Source organism: Diospyros lotus, chromosome 13 (assembly GCF_014633365.1).
Source record: "Diospyros lotus cultivar Yz01 chromosome 13, ASM1463336v1, whole genome shotgun sequence".
NCBI lineage: Eukaryota > Viridiplantae > Streptophyta > Magnoliopsida > Ericales > Ebenaceae > Diospyros > Diospyros lotus.
Window position 1 is genome coordinate 10,546,307 of NC_068350.1, and position 23,207 is coordinate 10,569,513.

General features: G+C 35.8%; 3 protein-coding genes across 16 annotated transcripts in view; all 3 read left to right on the plus strand.

The window, feature by feature from the left end:
- The first annotated feature begins 240 nt into the window (after nt 1-240).
- On the plus strand, nt 241-2,106 carry LOC127789142 (NADPH-dependent aldo-keto reductase, chloroplastic-like). Its single transcript, XM_052317942.1, has 7 exons — nt 241-375; nt 489-539; nt 633-709; nt 885-972; nt 1,307-1,582; nt 1,665-1,910; nt 2,020-2,106. The coding sequence occupies exons 1-7, from the start codon at nt 241-243 to the stop codon at nt 2,104-2,106; spliced, it is 960 nt and encodes a 319-aa protein (XP_052173902.1).
- Nucleotides 2,107-3,636: 1,530 nt separating this feature from the next.
- LOC127789130 (uncharacterized) lies at nt 3,637-4,727 on the plus strand. Its single transcript, XM_052317918.1, is given in 2 exon segments — nt 3,637-3,986; nt 3,989-4,727. Coding segments are annotated over 2 exon segments (771 nt in total). The 5' UTR covers nt 3,637-3,649; the 3' UTR covers nt 4,423-4,727.
- Nucleotides 4,728-10,149: 5,422 nt separating this feature from the next.
- LOC127788635 (uracil phosphoribosyltransferase) overlaps nt 10,150-23,207 on the plus strand; it is a 53,695-nt gene continuing 40,637 nt past the window's right edge. For 4 of the 14 annotated variants that reach the window (XM_052317153.1, XM_052317150.1, XM_052317152.1 and 1 more), the window contains exons 1-8: nt 10,151-10,476; nt 10,610-10,702; nt 10,837-10,915; nt 13,501-13,559; nt 14,657-14,734; nt 15,023-15,104; nt 18,167-18,215; nt 19,148-19,209. In XM_052317153.1, coding sequence (XP_052173113.1) covers nt 10,354-10,476; nt 10,610-10,702; nt 10,837-10,915; nt 13,501-13,559; nt 14,657-14,734; nt 15,023-15,104; nt 18,167-18,215; nt 19,148-19,209 — 625 coding nt within the window. In that variant the 5' untranslated portion in view covers nt 10,151-10,353. Of the gene's footprint in view, nt 10,477-10,609; nt 10,703-10,836; nt 10,916-13,500; nt 13,560-14,656; nt 14,735-15,022; nt 15,105-18,166; nt 18,216-19,147; nt 19,210-19,694; nt 19,763-20,048; nt 20,105-20,194; nt 20,243-20,344; nt 20,617-23,207 lie in introns of those variants that run through there. The other 10 variants (XM_052317148.1, XM_052317149.1, XM_052317146.1 and 7 more) reach the window with 7 other exon arrangements.

Consider the following 23,207-nt stretch of genomic DNA (forward strand, 5'->3'; position numbering starts at 1 on the left):
GAACTTGAGCAACAAAAGACACGGTCACACGGATTTTGAACAAAACATTTGGACAGGAACCAGTCACCATTACTGGTTCTCAGCCTGAATTGGCTGCAGAATACAAACAGACTCAGAGAAAAGTGGCCATTATTTTAATTTGCTCATCATCTTCTGGCAATAACATTTTTCGGGCCAGAAGCTTGTTTATTTGGTTTAATTAATTAAGCTGTTGGTGAAATTAGGCGGAAATTATATTATATGGAAGAAGAAGGTACTAAGGATGAGCCTCTCTACTTTGATCTCAACACCGGAGCAAATATCCCGGCCGTCGGCCTGGGAACATGGAAAGCTCCTCCGGGTGTGGTCGGCCAAGCCGTCATCACCGCTGTCAAGGTCTTCTCCTAATCTCAATAAATTAAATCTTGTAATTTCTTCATATTTAATTCAATATAATATTATATATTCTTTCTGAAACGAGGATTAGGGTCTTGTTTTGAATTGCGCAGGCTGGTTACAGGCATATTGACTGTGCGCCAGTGTACGAAAATGAAAAAGAGGTGATTATGTGTTTTAGTTATATATGCTCATGATGCTCGTAGAATTCGAGTTATAATTTTGAGCTTTTGTTAAATAACCATGGAAGTTTGCAGATAGGGGAGGCCTTGAAGGAGCTGTTTTCCACTGGGGTGGTGAAGCGCAACGAGATTTGGATCACATCAAAGCTATGGTACCTATTTCTTAATTAATCTTATTAATTATTAGAGCTGTTGAGCTAGCTCCTTAATATGTTTCAGTGAACAGATCATGATCTTCTTATAAATTATTCCTAAATTAGCTTAAAGCTCATCAGTTCAGTTGTTTGTTCATTAATGAATATTGACTGCAAAATCATGCATCTCCAGGTGCAGCGACCATGCACCGGGCGACGTCTCGAAGGCGTTGAGCAAGAGCCTGGAAGATCTACAACTTGACTACATCGATCTCTACCTTGTATATATATATATATATGTAGATATATATCGTACAATTTCTTCATCATCAAGAATTAAAGCGTCTCTAATGTTTCCACAGAAAAGTTGCTCGTAATTTGGTGCAGAAAATCAATAATAGTGATCATTGAATGATGAGACTATCACTTTAATAGTTTGATTCAAATGCCATTGCTGGGTTTGAGTTTATCCGTCAACCAATTTGTGCTGCATTTGTAAACTGAAGCAAATAGTTTGATGACGAATTAGAAATCTTGAGTTAAAAAGTTTCATAAATCTCAGTTATTTTCGGGACCACATATCATTGTTCTAACCATTGGTGTTCCAATACTCAGATACACTGGCCATTCCGAACGAATCCCGGGACAAAAGGGTGGGCTCCCGAGGTCATGGCTCCCCTATCTCTCCAAGAAACATGGGCTGCAATGGAGGGCTTGTACGCATCCGGCCAAGCTCGCGCCATTGGGGTGAGTAACTTCTCCACGAAGAAGCTCCAAGACCTGCTGCTGTACGCGAAGATTCCGCCGGCCGTCAACCAGGTGGAGTGCCACCCAGTCTGGCAGCAACCCGGCCTTCAAAACCTCTGCAACTCCACCGGCGTTCATCTCTCGGTAAAACTTTCCGTTTAAATTCAGATCACTTGCTACCGCCTCTTGTTAATTACTAAGATAAATGCGTTTGGCGGGCGTGGAGGCGTACTCCCCTTTGGGATCTCCAGGGTCGTGGGTGAAGGGCCAAATCTTGAAGGAACCGGTGCTGGTTGAGATCGCCGGAAAGTTAAACAAGACGCCGGCGCAGGTGGCTCTAAGGTGGGGGATTCAAAGCCGTCACAGTGTCCTTCCGAAGAGTGTAAACGAGTCAAGAATCAAGGAAAATCTCAGCCTATTTGATTGGAGCATCCCTTCAGAGCTCTTTTCCAAGTTCTCTGGCATCCACCAGGTATATATATATATATATATATTTATATATATGTATATGCGCAGTCTGATGCATATTGCAGGGGAAGAATTGGTCGCAAATAGTGAAGGTATTGCTATATGTATGGCAGCAAAGGCTTCTTCGTGGGGATTTTGCGATCCATGAGAGCTGTAGCCCCTACAAAAGCCTCGACGAGCTGTGGGATGGTGAAATTTGAGAGAATAAGTTGTATGCCGGACCCCCTTCAAGTTCTCGGCTATGAAAGCTGACCCCCTTCAAGTTCTAAATTACTTTTGTCAATCAAAATGACATATAACAATACTAGTTTGTGTGAATGCTTAAGATATTGGAATGGAAAGAGTCCCATAGATTTTATTTCCATCATTTTTATTTGTTGAGTAAATGGTTAATCTACTGTAACCTTTTGTTTGCTCTATCAAACCTTTACAAGGAAATATAGAAGGGGTATTGAAACCAAATAATGTAGGGGCAATATATATGCTTGAAAGTGGTCTGGACCAGCTGTCTCAATGATTTGAGATTGTCAAGAAATGGGAACCGATTAAGCACAAAAATATTTGTTTTGAGAGCCAGTAACTTGTCAACATCTGGGGCTGTGGCCCTATTGTCTCTCCACCGAGAAACTTCTCCATTCCAAGGTTGCCTTTGAGGTCCATGGCCGTCTAGGGATTCACAAAAATCATTCACCCATAGATGGTGAGTGGCAATTTAAAAACGGAATATAATATATTATATATATATATATATAAGTAATGGAAGTAACGAGGTTGCTCTTCGGCTCCATGACAAGTGGCTCAACCCAGATTGTTTATTTTAAGGTTTTTAAGCTTTTCTCTGTTACTTGTTTACGGGAATCCCTATTCTATTCTATTCTATTTATTTATTTATTTATTTTTACACCTTATTACTGACGTCCTCAGCTACCTCACCCCTAAAACTACATTGAAAAAATAAATCGAAAAATGTGCCCAAATGATCAGAGTGATAGGTCTAAACACCACTAATATCACTCTTAACGTCCTCCCCCAAAAGAAAATATTTTGTTTCCCCAAAAAATCGAACTCATACTAGAAATCTCCAGACAAACTTTTCAACCTACCCCTTTATCACTTGGTTATGCCCCGACCCTATCGTTCTCTTTTGGTTAGCTTATTGGTTGCTCACTTCCTTTTAACTCCTCGTTAAGTGACATTTGAGGAAACATTTCAAGTGATTTAATTTCTTTCTTAATTTTGTTTTTTTGGACACTTGGCCTTTCAAGTAATTTTAAGATTTATATATTAATATATTTCACATCAACTTTTGTTAATAAAATTTGAACAAAAAAAATAAAAAAGTGATTGAACCTTTTAAGTTTAATTAGTAGTTGTAGTGACAAAAAACAAAGTATAATGGTTAAACTTCGATAAATGCAACTTATTTTTATAAAAACCATATTATTTTAAGTTTCAAGACAATTTTATTGATTAATATTTGTTGTAAAACACGATGTATTTAATAACAACTAATAAAATAGTATATATTGTTTAAAAATAATTAAGATACATTTATTGAAGTTTAATAATTATTAGGGGTGCAAAGTTGAATTTTATTTTATGTTAAAAATAATATATGTTGAGGCCAATTTTGTGTCAAAAAAATTAGTTTAGAAAGAATGTAAGTCGTTTTGTAGTGCGCCATTACAAGAAGTCCAACTATTAATTAGTTTCAATATAAACCCGTCCAATCTCTTCACTTTCATGCCCTTAATCTCGAGCCTTCCATTGCAGGGAAACACAAAGCTGCAGATGGCTCCGGTGCCAAGAACCACCATAGACCACTTCCTCCATAAAGGGCATCCATTGATAGAGCTCCATGCCGAGACTGAGTACCACTGTGATGGCTGCAAAACCCTCGGAGATGGCGCCAGATATCGCTGCAATTCCTGCGACTTCGATCTTCACAAATACTGCGGCACCTGCCCGGCGATTCTCCCTTCGTTTATGCACACTCATTCGCTGAATCTGGTGGTCCGAAAGCCACAAGAGACCTGCCTTTTGGACCGCTTCTGAGATGTCTGCGGCGGCGAGGTGCTAGGCTTTTATATCGTTGCAAGAACTGCGACTTTGACGTGCACCCTCTTTGCACCCAGCTGCCGCAGCACCTCCGCCACGCGCTGCACCAGCTCCACCCCTTGCGGCTGCAGGAACCCTTCTTTGGTTCCAGCCGCTGCGCCGTGTGTGGTGGCGCGTGCACTCGTTGGTGCTATGGTTGTGGCCCTTGTGGTTTTGCTCTTCATCTGGAGTGTGTTCTAGTAGCACTACCACCGCCGCAGCCGCCACCTCTAGCACACTGGGCAGTCCAGCATAGTCATGGAATTACGTATCCATACGTGAACCAGGGTCAAGGAGGTGGTGCAATAGGCGAGAGCAATGGAAAAATGGTGTCTGAACTTGTAACCAAGCTAGCACTTGGAGTGCTCTCCAACATGGTATTTGGAGTGCCTGGGATGAATTTCTCTTCTTTCCTGTGATTTGTATAATTAATAGTACTTGCAGCTTTCTTTTGCAGTTCAACGTTGGAGAAGGTATCTTTGCTTCCCTTGTATTAAATGTTAAGACTTCTTGCTGCATATATGTTGATTACTTTCGATAATTAATGGAGAAATAGAAATTGCTGCAACTGCTTCTATTCTAAGTGTATCAGCTACATTAATCTTCGATGTACCCCTCCTATAGTTTGATTCTACCTAGTATGGTTTACTAGGTAGTTGTATCAAAGGGGAACATTAATGTATTTCTAGTTTGATTCTCTGGTTTAGTTCAGTGGGTAATTGTTACCATCAAATTAACTTGCTTCTTCTAGTTTAGTTCGGTGGGTAATTGTTACTATCAAATTAACTTGCTTCTTCTTGATTGTATTGTTCTCTCTCCTGGCGTTAATAACCAATAATGACTAGGAAGGAAACAAAGACCATCGATCCTTGCTCCATGTTGTTGCTTGTTTGTCTCATCATATGTTCTTTTTTCTTGAAATTAATATGTTGTTGCTTTCGTTACCTATTATTATATGTATATATTTCTTTTCATTTGGTAATGTTATGTTGCTAGTCACTCTCAAGGGGTGAATGGTTTTGTCAATCCAAGACAAGTATGGACCTCAAAGCAATGTTTTAAAAATCAAACTATACATATATATATATTATTTACCTTCATTTAAATTGGTCAAACTATATATACATATTAAAAATTAAATTAATATGTTCAATCAATCCAATTATTAATATATAGACATTCGGTGCAGTCCATGCGGCACTTGCCTTCTAACCTTACTGCTAACTTCCAAGGATGGGTGATCTTCCCCCTGATGCACCTTTCTAAATAAATTTAGATGCAGACACAGTCTATACACATTCAGAACTAGATATTCGGTGCAGTCCATATGAGACTTACCTTCTAACCTTACTACTACCTTCCAACTAAATGATGTCTTCTAATAAAAATTTTGTTTTCTAAATCACTGCACTGATTCGAACCCGATACTTTATATGAAACTCTGAGTACTTTACCACTACACCATGCCCCTACATTCTTAATTCTTATTTAATAAAATTAAGTCAAATTTAATACCAAATAAAAATTAAAACTAAAAAAAAAAAAGTCTTCAATCAATTGTTTTGTTGGAACTTCTTCTTCTTCCAAATCTAAAATCCCTATCCTCTTCCTTCTGTTCTACAATCGTATCCCTCTCTCTCTAATTATGGCCACCAACTATGTATACAATCAATTGGATATGGAGATGGGTTTATTGCATGGTTATTTTAAAAAAGTTCAAAAAATAATTTAACAAAAAATAAAATAAAATAAGAATGTACAAGTCAAAAGTTCAAAGTAGAAGTAAATTTATATTTTTTAAGACGATCACACTTGCTACGGATTTATCTTGATTTAAGAAACTTTTAAGAAATCCAAATTCCTTAATTAAGCACCCACAAGATTTGATTATCTGCTATGCGCTACTGTCGAGGGCAAAACCTGATTGGGTACGTGCGTTTGCACCGGAAGTACATCTCCGACATTTTATGTTTTGTCTCAACCTAACAGTATATTTTGACATCTCCAACATTTTAAGTACTTGCTTCAAGTTCTCGCAAACGAAAGCTGCTAGCACCATACAAATCACAGGAATGAAGAGAAATCTGTATCTTCAGGTCTTCCAAATATCATACTAGAGTAGAGACCACTCCAATTGCTACGTACCCTGGTTGCAATTCGATCGAGATCACCACTTCTCGCACCACCTCCTGGTTCACATAAGCATAGCAACCGCGCGCGGTAAGGTGTTGGAGGCCGCGATGGCAGCACCGGAGGTCCGGATGACACGAAAAAAAGGCCCATTAATGCGGCGGAAGGGAGGCCTGTGGGAAAAATCAAACAGAAATTTAATAAATGGTGAAAGTTTTTCAGAATTACCTTTTTTCACCACTTAATGAAATATAAGTAGAAATAAAAAAAAAAATCTCTAATATTGAGAAAAAAATCACATAACAAGCTCCAAAAAATATTTTATTATAATAAAGATAATTACAAATATCCTTATTGATAATGATTTTTAAGACCGACCACCATGTGCCACCTCTACAACTGAACATTGGGAATAGAACCTCGGACTTGACGATGTCGGACCTTGGGAATAAAAATTGCAAGACAATGGAGTGACGGGGCTAGGATCCCCCGGGGTGGACTCCCACGCTCAAATCAATAGAGTAAAGGAAATAGTAATAAATGTAAGAGTTGGAGAGCTTGGTTATACCTGGTGAAAACTCCTACTTTTTATAGGCGGGTCCATTATGGGATGCTTGAGATACGAGGGCACAACTCCCGAGGAACCCAGTCAAGCTAGAATGGGTCTCACGGTCAGGCCTAGATTTTTCGAACTCCGCTTTGGATTGTGGACTTGCCACGTGTCAGTCTCTCGAGCAATCCACGCGACGAGTGAGGACACTAGCGCGTAGGGGTATTATTATAATTTTAGGTAGTGCCACATCACTTGCCCCCCACTCCTTGCGCTGAGCTAAAAATCATGCTAGGTCGAGGAGTAGCTTCATTTCTGAGGCTATTTGACTGTAGATTTTTTCTGAGATGCACATAAGTGTTTTTAAGCATGAAATTAATATTTAACAACCCCATCTATTACCTTAAAATTATAAGGGGTCTTTGGTTTGAGGGAAACATTCATTATTTTGAACTTTAAAAGGGTATTTGGTTGGAGGGCTTGGATCCCTCTATATAAGCCCTAAGGCCCTACCCCTTAATTATCACTTCAAGACAAGCCCAGGCCGAGCCAGGGGTTTGGTCATGGCTGAGGAGCTTGGCCCCGCCAAGATCTAGCGAGGCCTAGCCCAGCCAAGGTTGGTTGGCCATGGCCTGGGTTTGGCTAGGCCGACCTTTGCTTGGCTGAGGAAGAAGACGCAATGCTTTTTTAAAAAAAAATAACAATACAAAAAACAGACAAGTAGCCAAAGCAATGCAAAAAGAAAAGCAAAAGAGGGAAAGAAAAACTAACCTCAAAAAGTTGGAAGCTTGTCTTGAAGTGATAATTAAGGGGTGGGGTCTTAGGGCTTATATAGAGGGATCCAAGCCCTCCAACCAAATACCCTTTAAAAGTTCAAAATAATGAATGTTTCCTTCTAACGAATGTTTCTCTCCAACCAAATATCCCTTATAATTTTAAGGTAATAGATGGGGTTGTTAAACATTAATCTCGTGCTTAAAAACACTCATGTGCATCTTGAAAAAAATCTACAGTCAAATAGCCTCAGAAATTAAGCTACTCCTCAACCCAGTATGATTTTTATCTCAGTTCAAAGAGTGTGGGGCAAGTGATGTGGCATTACCTAAAATTACAAGAATACCCCTACGCACTAGTGGCCTCGCTCGCCACGTGGATTGCCCGAGAGACTGACACATGGCAAGTCCACAATCCAAAGCGGAGTTTGAAAAATTAGGGCCGGACCGTGAGACCCGTTCCAGCTTGACTGGGGTCCTCAGGAGTCGTGTCAGCTTATCTCGGGCACCCCATAACGGACCCGCCTATAAAAAGCAGGGGCCCTTACCAGGTATAACCAAGCTCTCCAACTCTTACATTTATTACTATTTGCATTTACTCTGTTGACTTGAGCATCGGAGTCCATCCCGGGAGATCCTAGTTCCGTCACTCCATTGTCTTATAGTTTCTATCCTCAAGGTCCGACATCGCCAAGTTTGAGATTCTATTCCGAGATCCAGTTATAGAGATGACACGTGATGATTGGTCCCAAAAACAATAATCACTTATACACTCTATTGAAGAATAAATGGATGCCTATGTAATATTTATATATGTAGATGAGTAAAAAGAATCAAACAAAGTTCATTTCCTATTAATTTTGGTGGGTTAACCATGCATTGGGCCAAATGGCTAATTGCATAGACTGCTAATCTTGGTCCAAAATTTTACTAGTATGGAAGAAGTGTCCTCCATGATGAGGACCCAAGTTTTAGTGCAATTTTGACTGACTTAATAAATGAATTGGGTGGTGAGATTTTAATTAGTAATGGAGGGTTTGGAGATGAATAAGGAGTCATTGAATTATATTTTTCTTAGGGTTAGATCAATTTTAAATCAAGTCAAACAGAATTGATCAGTCTAACTGCTTCTATAAGTAAACATATATATAGTTTTGTGTCAGCTAATCTTGCTATACTTGAGGGGGCATTTCAAGATTTTTTTTTGTCTCCTTCGATAATTTATCTAAGCCTATGCTTGGAGGGAAAATGAATTAAGGGCCAAAAAAATATAGTGGGGTTTTAGGGGATGAATAAGATTTATCATTTCATAACTGAGGACAACCTTGGATTCTGTTTGGAATTAATGTGTTGTGTTGTATTTTGGTTGTTGTGTTATATTATGTTGTATTGTGAAATTAATATTAATAAAGTAGTGTTTGGTAATTGGGTGTTGCGTTGTCATTATTAATGTTAAGAACAAGTACTAAATGTTTGGTTAATGTTTTATTATTGTGTTGTAGATTTGTAAAATAACTAAAAAGATACTAAAAATCAAATAATTATTTTATAAGTGACATAATCATGAGAAAAGAGAAAACTTAATAAAAGAAAATAACTTTTTAACAATTATGGGTTCTATTATTAGTTGTTGTGTTTTTTTTTTATAAAAAGTAGAGGTTCTTTGAGTTCGAGAATCTGAGTAACATAATGATTTGTTCGATATGAACAAAATGAGAGGGGGGCTATACCCCTTCTCCCAAACACCCCCTTGCACGCTAACATTGGGTAAATTCGACATGGTTAAAAGAATTAATGTGTCCTTAAATTTACCTAAAAATAATTTAACTTTAGAAGAAATAATTGTGATTTAAAAACATAACAATACTTCTACCAAATGATATTTAAAAAAAAAAATTGATAACAAGTTTAATCAGGGCCTAAGGCCTATCCCGGTACCGGTGTCTTGTGTTAGCCGTGATTGTTATATTGTGATGTGAAAATAATGTTGAGGTGATGTGAAAATAATGTTAAAAAAGTAGCTTTGGCAACCAAGTGTGCTATTATATTTATTAATGCTAAAAGAATGTAACAAGTATTTAGTCAACTTTTTTTTTTTGTTGTAGATATACATACAAAATGACAAAAAAATAAACACTAATATTCACTAAGTATTTAGATAATTATTTTAAAATAAGGCTATATTTTTTTTATATAAAATAGTTTTACGTAAAATATATTGAAGAAAAAAATATTATATTTCAAAATCTAAATAAGAATGAAAGTTAAAAACACCACTAGTATTTTTAGGTATTTGAATTTTTTGTTATTTCAATTACATTTTTAAATTATGTAATTTCAAGATAATTACATTTTTATAATTTTTATTTTTTTAATTATACTCATGAACTATGTTTAATTTATTATTTTTAACAAATTTATCGATACATGTAATTAATTTAAAATTATATAATTCATGATTTAATTAAAATAATAAAAAAATTGAGTATATAAATGAAAAAAATGTACAAATATAAGAATTAAAATATATATTTGACTCTTTGAAAATATAACAATTAAATTAATTTTGAATTTAAAAATATAATAATTTATTTAACTCATCCTAAAAAGATAATAAATAATTTAATTTCAAAAATAAAATAAAATAATTTGTTTTACGATTCTCAATTATATTCTCACTTCCACGCCTCAAACGTGAATCAATCGGCAGCTCAGTTACAATGCTTTAGGAATCGGAGATTGTCGGAGGGAGAGAGAAAACTTAAATTATAAGTGCAAGGACGGATCAGGTGAGGGAAGGCCCTTTGTACCCTGTATGGTACTCTTCTTCATCTTGCCGAAGAGTCTGTTGGAACGTCTTTCTCAACCTCTATTTTTTGTGCACATCCGATCCAAAAATGGCGTATCGGATCAATACGCCGCTCCGATGCCCTTCCGATTCGCTGCTTATCTCGCCCATACACTATCGACAAAGCCTTCGCGCACACAATCTCTTCCCTTTCTCCTTCCCTCCCGCAAAGGTACACTCTGGCCTCTTTTTCTTGGAAGCATTACGCTCCAAACCCTAATTCCGTTTTCCATTATATACTAATAATCGTCTCCACTTTTTCTTGTTTTTTTTTTTTTTTCAATTTATTATTGTTACTATAATAGATTTCTTATTCTATTACTCGGCGCCGTAGCTCCCTGTCTGTGAGGTCCCAAATGGCGACGCAAGATAAATCAGTCTCCGAGAACAGAATGTTGGTTAGTGAACGCCTGCTCTTGTTTGGTGCCCGAGAAAGTGCTGGAAAACTTTGCTGGTTTTAGTGCTTTTGGCTATTCGTGTGTTTTCTCCTTGACCAAACGGAAATTTGTTCGTGTGTTGGGTTGGGTTTCAGGTGTTTGTTCCTCCACATCCGCTGATCAAGCACTGGGTTTCAGTTCTCAGAAATGAGCATACTCCTTGCGCAATCTTTAGTGAGTGACAGTTCAAATTATCCTATCGTTGTTTTTTTTGGGAAATTCTTTCCTCACTCTCTTTCGGGTTATGCAAAATAAGCTAAAAGTTAGTACTTTCTGCAAATTGGTAACTGCATAGGGTGTTTTGGTATTTTGGTTGTGTAGTTCTGGCTGCAAACTTAGGTCAGGGCACGGTATAATGCATTCGAATGTGAAGTTGTTCCTGTTTTTCCGGTGGCGCTCAAATGAAAGTGAATTTTTTGCTGAACATAGTTGAGCAAATTTGTTTTATGATTATATTATATGGCTGTGCTATGATATGGCCATAGATGGAGATGGCTAAAGGTCTAAAATTCATGTAGCTGACCTCACCTACCGGGATTAAGACTTGTGATTGGTATTGTATTATACGGTTGTGGTATTTTTTTAAAGAGTTGTTCATTTCTACGTATGGTGCTACATCACACTTTTAGCAACCCTTTTTGCTAATGGTCATTTTGCTTTCTTATAATAGTACCAGACAGAAACTGAAAGTGAATAAGTGATGGATTTTTAAACCAGGAAATGGACAAAAGCTTCGTGCTCATGGTCATTTTGCTTGCTTATAAAGCAACCCTTTTAGTTAAGGGGGCATTTATGTTCTCATCATAGAGCCAGCAAGTGAAAGTGAATAGCTGACGGATTTTAGACTGGGAAATGAACAAAAACTTCCTGCCAATTTTAGTGTTTTTATAATGGTAGGGCCAGAAACTGAAAGTGAATAGGTGATGAATTTTTAAACTAGGAGTCGGACAAAAGCTAGCTGCCAATGAGCATTTAGCTTGGTTATAGTAGTGCCAGCTATAAACTGAATGCATAGGCAATCAATTTTTAAACCAGAAAATGGACAACATTTCCTGCTAATGGGGATGTAGCTTGCTTGTGATAGTGCCAGCCAAAAACTGAATTGAGTTGGTTATGGAAATTTACACAATTAAAGGAACAAAACTCCCTTATGAGGTATATACTGGTTGATTTTACACTTGAATTGAAATACACGTGGAGCCTCTGGATTTCAGTATTTTTTTTAATTTCATTTTGATAGTTTATGCCAAATATAATTAGAAGAACCACAATTTATATATTGTGTTAATCTTTCAGAAAATTATTTGTATGACATCAGAATTCGTAACTCTACTTAATCGTTAAGCTTATTTATTGCCTTTTTAAGCCCATTTTATTACATGCTTTGCTTCCATGTGGAGCAACTAGGATAGGATCTTTCTTGTTAATGTTTCACTACTTGTGGATTGAAATCTTTTTGTTTTGGACCAAGAAACTCCAAACCTGGAACCCGAAATGACTGAATGCATATGATGAGTATTTTAATTGTATGCAATGCTGATATTTACAAAATGAATCCATGATACGAGGCTAGTAGGTGTTGGTTCATTGGATGGATAACTGGTTTTTAGATCTAGATGGTGTGGAACTGTAGAAATATGGAAGAATTGAAGACAGAGAAGAAACTGTGGGAAGAAGAAGAGAAGAGGATCAGATAGAGGGAGGGAGGGGGAGAGAGAGAGGGAGGGAGGGATGGAGATCCATTTATATTAAGTACCAATCAAAAGCATCATCTTTGATAATTTATGGAACTATGATTAACCATATAAAATAAATAAAATCTAAAAAAAATAAGATAAATAACTAAATTCCCTATCATAATTACCCTAACTATAATTATCCTAACAAAATAAATAAAAGTCATAAAAACTAAAATCAAAATTCCAAATTTCAAATAAAATCTAATTCAATAGAACAGCCAGAAAATTGAGAAGATTAAAGAAAAAAGAGAAGAAATTTGAGGAAGAAGAAGAGAACAAAGAAAGGAAGACCCAGGAGAGAAATCAAGGAAAGAAAATAATCAATTGTATTCAAATCATCAACGCATGAAGTTTTTTATTACATCATATGCTGATTTATAGGTTAAAATCCTAACTAAAAGATAGTTACTTTAATAACAATTATCGTAACAATTTCATGCATAATAGTAGAAATATAGTAGAAAAAGTTAAAGAGAAAGAGAGGAGATTCAGGAAAAATAAGAGGAGAAGAAGTTCAAAAGAGAAGAAGACCCAAGAGAGAGGGTCCACAATAACAACTCCTTTTTTTTTATTGTAAAATGGTAAAAAATCAAAATAAATAAATAAGCACACTTAAGTGTGCCTTGTCCCTTAAAAAAGTGGGCCCTTTTAGTGCTTAAGCTGTGCCATTTCATTTGCACTTTGCTTTGACAAGAAAAAGCACTACAACTGCACTTTGCGCTTAAGCTTACTTAAGCATGCTTTTAACAACACTGGACATAGTTTGCTTCAATTCCTTTATATTAGAATGTGAAAGTGTATTTAATTTTGCTTGACTGGACTTGTGTAAGTCTCCTGTAGCACCACTGCAACACTGTTTTGTTCCCCTTTTTTGAAAATTAATTTCTAAAAATCTATTGCTTGTGTTTTGGCTGTTCTAAGATTTCTATTTCATTTCATAGTATTGCCTTTTATTACTCCTTGCAACTTTAAGTTTTTTTTCTTAGTAATATATGAATTTATTTGTTTTAATTGTTATAGGAAATGCGATGGCTGAGTTAGGGAGGTTGCTTATGTATGAAGCATCACGAGATTGGCTTGTAAGGTCACTACATTATGCTTGTTTGATTTTCTAACATATAATAGATACAGATTAAAATGGTCTATTGTTGGAGGTAGTACAAATTCAGCAAATATGGACCAAGAAATGTGTCATAATATTGATAAATAGATATAGCTGGAGTTGAAGAATCTAGATTTAATATTAGAAGAAAAGGAGGCAATGCAACAACTGGAACATCAGCTTAACTTCTAGTTCATGACCAGTTTTGGTTGAAGAAGTCAATTAGATGGCACTAACGAGGAAGGTGATGAGAACTATAACTGTAATGATGATGATGACTTTCTTAGTCTCAGCTAAATCATTGAAAATGAATTAAAGGCCTCTCTTTTGTTCTGTTTTTGCATGAATTTTTGTCTTTATGGTATTATGTAGTAATTTAGTTGTGGGTATTATATTATCTCTATATTTTTCTAACATTTGTGTTTTGTTTCAAATGAGCCACGGATGCACTTTGCGCTTTGTGCTTAAGCTCTAGAAGACCTTTGAGCTTGAGTGCACTTAGAGCCTTTAAAAACACTAACTTGAAATTTACTGGCATTGAGGATTTGGTTGAAGGACGCATAGATACTAAAACTAAAGCAAATTTGGGTAGCTTACGAGACTTATTGCCTATAGCATGTCCTCTTTTATGTGCTTATATAATTGAAGCAGAACGATCAAAAGAAAGATAGTTCTGATACCTATTGATGCAGAACCCCAAAGAATAACACATGAATAAACTAAAACTCACAATCTGAACTCAAAATCAATTCTCAAATTAATATCAATAATAAAAGTATACTTTCAGTTACATCCTAAACAACTATATATAGGCAACTAATAGATATAATCTTACTCTAATTAGGATTATAATAGACATAATCCCAATTTAATTAAGATTCGAGTGGAACCTAATAATTGAAGGATAAACAAACAGAACTGAGAAACAAAAGAAATTTAGGAAATAAACAAAAGAAAAAAATAATACTAATTCCTATTTCTATGACTCGAATAAGATTTTCCTAAATATCTACTTCTTTTGTTCTGCATCAGTAATATTTCTGACTCATGTTTGTATGGTTTTACTGCTGGCAGCCTATCATAACAGGGGAGATCCAATCACCAATGGGTGTTGCGCCCGTCGAATTTATTGATCCCAGGGAACCTGTGGCGGTTAGTATACAAATGAACCTCTGTTTCTACTTTTTACACTGTACCTCTTTTGTATTAGATTTGTCTGAATTAATTAATTCCTTATCTTACAAACTATTCATGAACAGGAAAGCTTTTTTATATGCAGTCTCATAATTCCTGGAATACACTTCTTGCAAGCTATTTAGGAATTGATTTTTTTTTTCTTTTAAAATTAATGAATGTGATCTTTGTTCAAATATATATTATCCTGGAAGAATTTAACTTTTTTGTGGCCATCACGGATTCACTGGTTCTTTAGCTTTTCAGGTTATTCCTATCTTGAGAGCTGGTCTTGCTCTAGCAGAACATGCATCATCAATTTTACCTGCATTGAAAACTTACCATCTGGGTAAGATTGGTTTCTGCATTTGTGAATTTAGTGTACTTTAAGGGCTGACTTTCTATACAACCTTTCTTTTAGTTGTGAATGTGAACAATCATATAGAAATTTTACTTAAAAACCTATATCTTTAAGAGTTTTTGAAGGGCTAGTATTTTTCTCATGCGGATTGTACTCAAAAGATTATACACCAAATGATCATGTTGATATACTCATTACTTCTATTTAATAAATTTGCTTATATATATGTATATGCAACAACATATCAAACCTTAATCTCACTAGGTAGAGTTGACAACATAAATTCTAGCTCTCTAATTATCTCTATCTATTATCATATCTTCTTTAAGATCTTTATAACTCACATTGTACCTAAAAGTAGTTTTTCTTAGATCTTCTACCTATTTTTTGCTAAAGGTTTATTTCATTGTATCTACTACTCACAAGAGCTTTGTCTGCTTCTCATATGATTAAATTATCTTAATTATGTCTCATGCCTCTTTTTTTCAACCTTATTATGACTAACCTCATTTTTTAAATTGTCCTTTCTTAAATGGTTGCATATCTATCATAGCATCCTCATTTACATTATACTTGTATTTTGCACATGTTAGTGTTTTGCTACCCAATATTATATACACGCTTTTCCATCTTAACCATTCTTTCTTAATTCTATGGATCTTCATTAATTTCTTCATCTTTTTGAATGATTATTCTAAAATATATAAACGGATCTTTTTATTAAGATGACTTGATTGATCTTCAAGTTTACCATAACATCATCCACACATATTTTTACTAAACTTACATTTCATATATTCAGTTCTCAACCTAAAATCTCTATACTCTGAAGTGTTCCTTCATATCTCGATCTTAGTATTCATGCCTTCTGTTGTCTAATCAACCAAGGCAATGCCATCTACTAGTAGCATACATCAAGCCAACTTTGCTTGGATGTATTTATCAAGTTTATTTGTTACTAAAACAAAGAGATAAGGGCTCAATATAGATCCTTGATATAAACCAATTCTAATTGCAAAAGTCTCATTATCTCCTCCACATGTTTTGACACATGTTCTTCTCCATGACACATGCCTTCGGTAAACTATATATAAGCAATTTCACACGCATTTCTTCTCTAATACCCTTCATAAGACTTTTCTAGAGAATTTGAGATTAGTTTTTTTTTTTTTTCTAAATCTATTAAAACCATATGTAGTCCTTTTGTTTCTAAATCTTTCCATCATGCATCTCAACAAGTATATAGTTTCCATTACTGACTTATTAGCCATACAAATTGGTTTGGCACCCTTGCCTTTTGTCAATGACACTATTCTTGGTTTGGCACCCTTGCCTCCAGTCAATCACACTATCTTAAATTTTCATAGTGTGGCTCATTAGCTTGATTTCTCTGTAATTTTCACAACATTGAATATCTTCTTTATTTTTATAAATAGGCACCAAGTGCTCTTCAATTCGTTAGACATCCTCTTTGATTTAAGAACCACATTTAATAGGTTTAGTAACTACAAGGTGCTTGCTTTTTTCTCCCATGCCTTTCCATGCTTCTACTAGTATATATCATCCTGTCTTACTGCTTTACCAGTCTTCTTTTTTGTAACTTGTTTCACTTCTTTTGGGAAATATGCCTATAGAACACATAATATTTTTCAGAATTAGTTAAATGCCCAACAACAACAACAACACATCCAGCCTTTATCCCACTGTGTGGGGTCGGCTACATGAATTCTAGACTTTCATGTATTTCTGTCTTTTGTCATATCTTCATTGATGTGTATACATTTCATATCAAATTTTAATGTTTTTTCCAAAGTCTTCTAAGATCTGCCTCTACCTCTTTTTTTGACTAATTGTTCCATTTCATCCACTCTCCTCACAGGAGCGTCTCTTGGTCTTCTTTTCACATGACCAAACCATCTTAGTCTAGTCTCTCTCATCTTCTCCTCTATTGGCACTGCTCCTACCTTATTACGAATAACTTCATTTCTAATTTTATCTTTTTTTGTATGGCCGCACATCCATCTTAACATCCTCATCTCCGCTACGCTCGTCTTTCGCTTATGCTAGTATTTGACTGCCCAACATTTTGAGTCGTACAACAAAACTGGTCTTATAGCTGTCCTATAGAATTTTCCTTTCAGTTTTAATGGGATTTTACCATCACATAACACTCCCGATGCATTTCTCCATTTTATCCAACATGCCTTAATTCTATGTGTGACATCCTCGTGAATTTCTCCATCTTTTTGAATCACTGATCCCAAATATCTAAAATGATCTTTTCTTTCTAAGATTTGGTCTTCCAATTTTATTATAACATCCTCCACTCTTGTATTCTTACTAAATTTATATTCCATATATTCTGTTTTCTTTTTGCTTAATTTAAATCCCTTATATTCTAAATTGTTTCTCCATAACTCAAGTTTAGTGTTCACTCATTCTTTTGTTTCATCCACCAACACTATGTCGTCTGCAAAAAGCATACACCATGGCACCTCTGTCTGAATATTTTTAGTGAGTTCATCCATTTCTAAAGCAAATAAGTATGGACTTAGTGCAGAACCTTAATGCAATCCTATTGTAATTAGTTAAATGCCCAAATATAATATTTGTTTCTTTACATTCATTGAATAGCTTTGAAAAATATTCCTTTTATCTCTCCTTGATTTCCCCTTCATTTACCGGTACCTTTTGGTCTTGGAACTTTTATATGCTTCACTTGGCTCAAGTCTCTTTTTCTTTTTTCTATTGCATTAGCCATCATATACCACTTTTTCTGTCATTTGTGTCAGATCAGTTGTATAACTTTGATATGCATTTGATCTTGCTTCATTGACAGCCTTCTTCGTATCCCTTTTTCCTAAAATATACATATTTTAATTTTCTTCATTAGGGCATGTATGCCAAGTCTTATAGTTTGCTTTATATATGTGTATATGTTATGCTCATTGCAACCACATTTAGCTGGTCCAATTTATTTATACTAACCCCTTTTGGAGATTCATTAAGAGCTGAGGTAATTGGCTGTATTTATGTTTTTGCAAATTAAGGGATCAGCAGAAACGAGGAGACACTTCAGCCAACTGTATATTTAAACAAGTAAGAATATCCAGTATAGACCATTGAGATTTTTCCATTTACTGTTTATTTTATTGGCCTTTGCCCCAAACATATTTTCTTGTGCTTTTCTTATTATCTTTGCTGTTGCATGAATCCAGTGCCATGAAAGACCATTATGCTTTATTTCTGTTTTTAATTCTCTTCCTTCCACTAGATTTCTTGTTACTTGGCTTGTCATGCAATCACGCCAAAAATCATCTACCTGGCCAATGGAAACCATTTTTTCTGGGTTGCTCTTTCTGTTATCTATTTTCTTAATTAAAGATAGGCATTTTTTATAATCTTGGGTGTGTCCGTACATACTCAACTTTGTTTCTTTTGTGAAGTTTTTAAATATATCTTAATGAACAGATGTGCCTAAATGTTTTTGCTTACACCTTCACCATACCAGGAATCATTTTTTAGTTAAAAATTGTCCCCACCCCCTAAAGGTATCCCTAACTCACAAGGCTCCCTATTTTTGCCATTTTGTGAGAACTGGGCAAGCGTAATTTTTATAGCAGCCCCCCTTGCTTTTTTGAAAGGTAAGCTGTTTCCATGATTCAAATGCTTGACCTTCCAATTACAAAGCAACATTAATGTTGCTTCCAAGGTCCAGGCAACACCCCCCCCCCCCCCCCCCCCACCCCCCCCAAAAAAAAAAAAAAAAAGAAAAAAATAAAACACCCCTCACACAAGGACACATTAAAAAAAAAAAGAAAGAGAAGAGGGAGGGAGGGAAAAAACCTGCAAAATTCTTAATTCTCATCATAGCCTACCCTATTCATTAAACTTTCTGCATCAGCCAAGCAGTACCCTGAGAGTCTTTATATGTTTAATTTTCTTGTTTCCATCTCAATCAACTAAAGAACTTATCAAGCAACAGGCTCACCTGTTTACTGTTTCACCTGCCTGGGCATCCTGTTTTGTAGATTACCTGAAAGTTTTCCTGAAGGATCCAGAGTTTTTGTTATCGACCCAATGCTGGCAACAGGTATTCTTGCTATGGCTTGAGCTCCTATTCACATGCTTAATATGTTTTTCTGCATTGTAGTTCTCCATTTTTGTTTTGCTTCACATATTGAGAAACCTCTTTTAAGTTGTGTGGTACTAGTTCTGCTACCTTTTCCAATTGTTGTTATAAGTCGAGATAGATTCTTGCTCTTTAGTGAGGTACATGTTTCAATTTTTTATCAACTCTTATTCTTTTCTGCAATTGAATTGGCTATAGACAAACCTTGCACTTCTAGAATTAAATTCAAAGAAAAGTTGAATGTGGTTTTCTCCATGTAGATGCTCATCTTGACGTTTGTTTGTATGGTGGTCCCATATGGACGAACATGCGAGCGCTTTTATATGGCATTTGTAGCTTAAATTGCATATGATTTTTCTGTTATTTAATGTTAGATAAAAAATTAGATCCGGCTTTTGTCAACTTTATATTTATTATCTTTTACTGTAAAATTGTAAATATGTTAGGTGGTACAATAGTTGCGGCGCTTGACCTGATAAAGGAACGTGGGGTTGACAACAAGCACATTAAAGTGGTTAGTAGACATCCCCTTAAGCTCATGTTGCAATCGGTTGTGTTGAGACAATTGCAATTTGCTGGAGTCCCATCCAGGCAGTGTGAAATTTGAAATTTGATTCCTCTTACAGACAGGATATCAGATATAATTGCTATAGGGGATGAGAATTGCCTTCCAACCGCATTTCTAATCTCAAACTTGGAAACATCACCTTATCTCTGTCCAGACGGTGGCCATATATTGCCTTTTCTTTTCACCTTTACAATCCGCGAAGTGACAATATAAACTGTGTTATATGACACAGGTATCTGCTGTTGCCGCTCCTCCAGCTCTTCAAAAGCTCAGTGACAAGTTCCCTGGGTAATACATTTCTAGTTGACATCTTTATTGAAGATAATATGGAATTGCATCTCTCAGCTTTTTTGCTTCTCTGGTCATATGATTTTCCAGGCTTCATGTATATACCGGAACCATTGACCCAACCGTCAACGAGAAAGGGTAAGCTAAATACGTCGTGCTGTTCTTGGATGAAAAAGAATCGCCTCCTGGGGTTCGTCTAGGCTAGTATTTAAACCCCGGATTCTTTGTGATTTTTGGCAGGTTTATAATTCCTGGACTCGGAGATGCAGGAGACCGAAGCTTTGGTACATAGATCTGCTAAATTATATGCCTATCCAAAGCCCCTTGTATTTGTCACACATCTTCAATTTTTGACAGTATAAGCTTTTCGCATTATTGAGTAGTAGGATGGTTATGCGTTCTGTTCCTCTTCCGAACAAGAAATTGTTTTAGCAGCGATCTGCTTTCTGGTTGATTTTTGTTCAGGAACTACTAATTAATATGGTAATGGATGTAATGAACTTGTTCCTTCATGGTGGTCTGTTCTAGCTGGGTTGAGAATTCTTCTTTGGGAAGCTCCCTGAAGTAACGTCTTGGGTGCTTTTCTTTGTAATTTATAATAATCAATAAGTTTAAGTTAAATCATTCTATAAAACGATTTTATATAACATGCATTTCAGTCTCAATAGAAATATATTCAATATAACAGAGCAGAGGACGTTGAATTTGAGTCGAGTTTATAACTGTTACATACTTCTCCACAAAGATGGACCTCCAAATCCAATTGCTGAAAGGTCAAAACCTGCAGTGGGTTATGTCTGAAGGCAGTTTTATTTTTTAGTTGTACTAATTGATATATAACAACGAAAAACATCGGAGCATCTCTAAATTCTGTCATAAAATGGCTCAGAAGAAATTTTAAAACAGATATATATAAAGCATATAAATAACGAAAACACTAACTGGACTTTGTCATGATTTGAAAATTTTAAATTACTTGCGTGGAATAACATTAACGGTTAACTGATAAGAATAAAATCAGAGGGGGAGGCGTGAGCCCACCCCCACCATGAGAACATTTCTCATGATTTATTACGCCACTGCCATCAAGATTTAATATATATATATATATATATACATATATTTATATCAAATACTGACTTCACATATAGAAATTCTGCCGATACTGTCACACGCCGCTGCCGCCGCCGCCTCCTCCTCCTCCTCCGCCGCCGCCGCCTCCTCCTCCGCCATCGAAGCCCCCACCGCCGCCGCCTCCTCCTCCGCCATCGAAGCCCCCACCGCCTCCGAATGTTGACATGCCATGTTCACCGTGGTGATGGTGATGGTGGTGGTGGAAGCTGCCGCCGCCGCCGCCGCCGCCGCCATCGAAGCCCCCATCGTCTCCGAATGTTGACATGCCATGTTCACCGTGGTGGTGGTGGTGGTCGTGGTGGAAGCTGCCGCCGCCGCCGATCCCACCGTTTCTACCTCCAGTGCAACGGGTGATGATACCGATCGAAAGCACAAGGACAAATAATATTATAAAAATTATCAAGAAAATCTTGAAAGCAGTTTCCATTGCCTCTCCTGTGCTTTTAATCTTGAAGAAGCATATCCATTATGCACAGATATAAGAGAGAGATATGTAAATAGACAAATGTGCATATATATACAAGGAGACATTCAACCACGTTAGCTTTGAATATGTACGTGGTAAAGGCAGTATGGATTAAGCTACCTTGATCAAGACCTGTTCTTGTCTCTTCCTTTTGAATATTCTAAGGTACAAGCAGCCATATGGAACTTACCACGATAGGGGTGTTTGGCGGCTTGCTCTGGCTGGACGGTTTGACCGTTTATAAGTTGGTGTAGTGAATTTAAGCTACCCAACTTATTTATTATAAATGTTTGGCAGGATGATTTGATCGTTTATAGTTGGTGTAGTAGCTTTAAGCTACTTATTTATTATAAATGTTTGGCAGAATGATTTGATCGTTTATAAGTTGGTGCAGTAATTTAAGTTATCTAATTTATTTATTATAAATGTTTAACTTTAGTGAAGAGCGTTTAAGCTATATAAGTTAAATGTTCATACATTAGCTTTTTACAAAAATTTTCACTCATCAACTTTTAAAAAAAATTATTATTGAATAAATTGAGTTGATTGAGTAAATGACCATTTTACTCTCAATTATTTTCAACAATTTCTAGCCATTGCCCTTTTTCTTCAACACTTTACCTCCTGCCGTGCCATTGTCACCCAAACTTTTCTGGCCATTACTGTCGCTTCCGCTGTCCACCATCACCCCCAACTTTTTCGGTCGTCACCGTCGACCCCATCATCCATCTCCACAGCTTTTTCGACCATCGTCCGCCATCACCCTCGTCTCCTCTGTTATCCCCACCGTCTGTTGTCGCTCCCATCGTCCGCCATCGCCCTTGTCTCCTTCGTTATCCCCACCGTCTGTTGTCACTCCCATTGTTCGCACTCGCCCTCGTCTCCTCTGCCCTCACCGTCCATTCGTCCATCCATCTCCTCCACATTCTGTGTATGTATATATATGTAACAGTGTGTATGTATGTATAACAGTAATTTTAACATATATATATTGTATTAATTAATTTTAACATACATATACATTTATATAATAGTAATTTATAATTAATTTTATTAAAAATAAATATTTCATGTATTTTTTTTTGTATTATTACATTTGTATTTTCATCTTTTTATCATATTTTGATAACTTATTAGTTATTTCAAACCAAACACATAATTATTAACTAATAGGTTAAAAACACATTTAGTCAAATATGTTATCAGTTTAAACGCTTCTTAACTTAAATGTTATTAAATAACTTAAACACTAACATTTTTTAAGATGGCTTTTAAGCTTTTCTACTTAAAAAATTGTGAAATTTTTTAAAATTGATTAGTATTTATATTGATAATGTGTTTTGATAAATATATTTTAAGTTATTATTTATGTAGTTATGTGTTTGATATGAAAAAAATTGATAAACTATTAGAACTTAATAAAAAAAACTAAAATTGACATGTTACTAAATAATATAATAAAAATATTATTTTTAATAAAAATAAATTATAAATTGATATCCA

Coding starts and splice junctions, on each gene's coding strand:
- LOC127789142 (XM_052317942.1), top strand. CDS start 241: ATGGAAGAAGAAGGTACTAAGGATGAGCCTCTCTACTTTGATCTCAAC. Junction 973..1,306: donor ACTACATCGATCTCTACCTT/GTATATATATAT, acceptor TCCAATACTCAG/ATACACTGGCCATTCCGAAC. Junction 1,583..1,664: donor CCACCGGCGTTCATCTCTCG/GTAAAACTTTCC, acceptor GCGGGCGTGGAG/GCGTACTCCCCTTTGGGATC.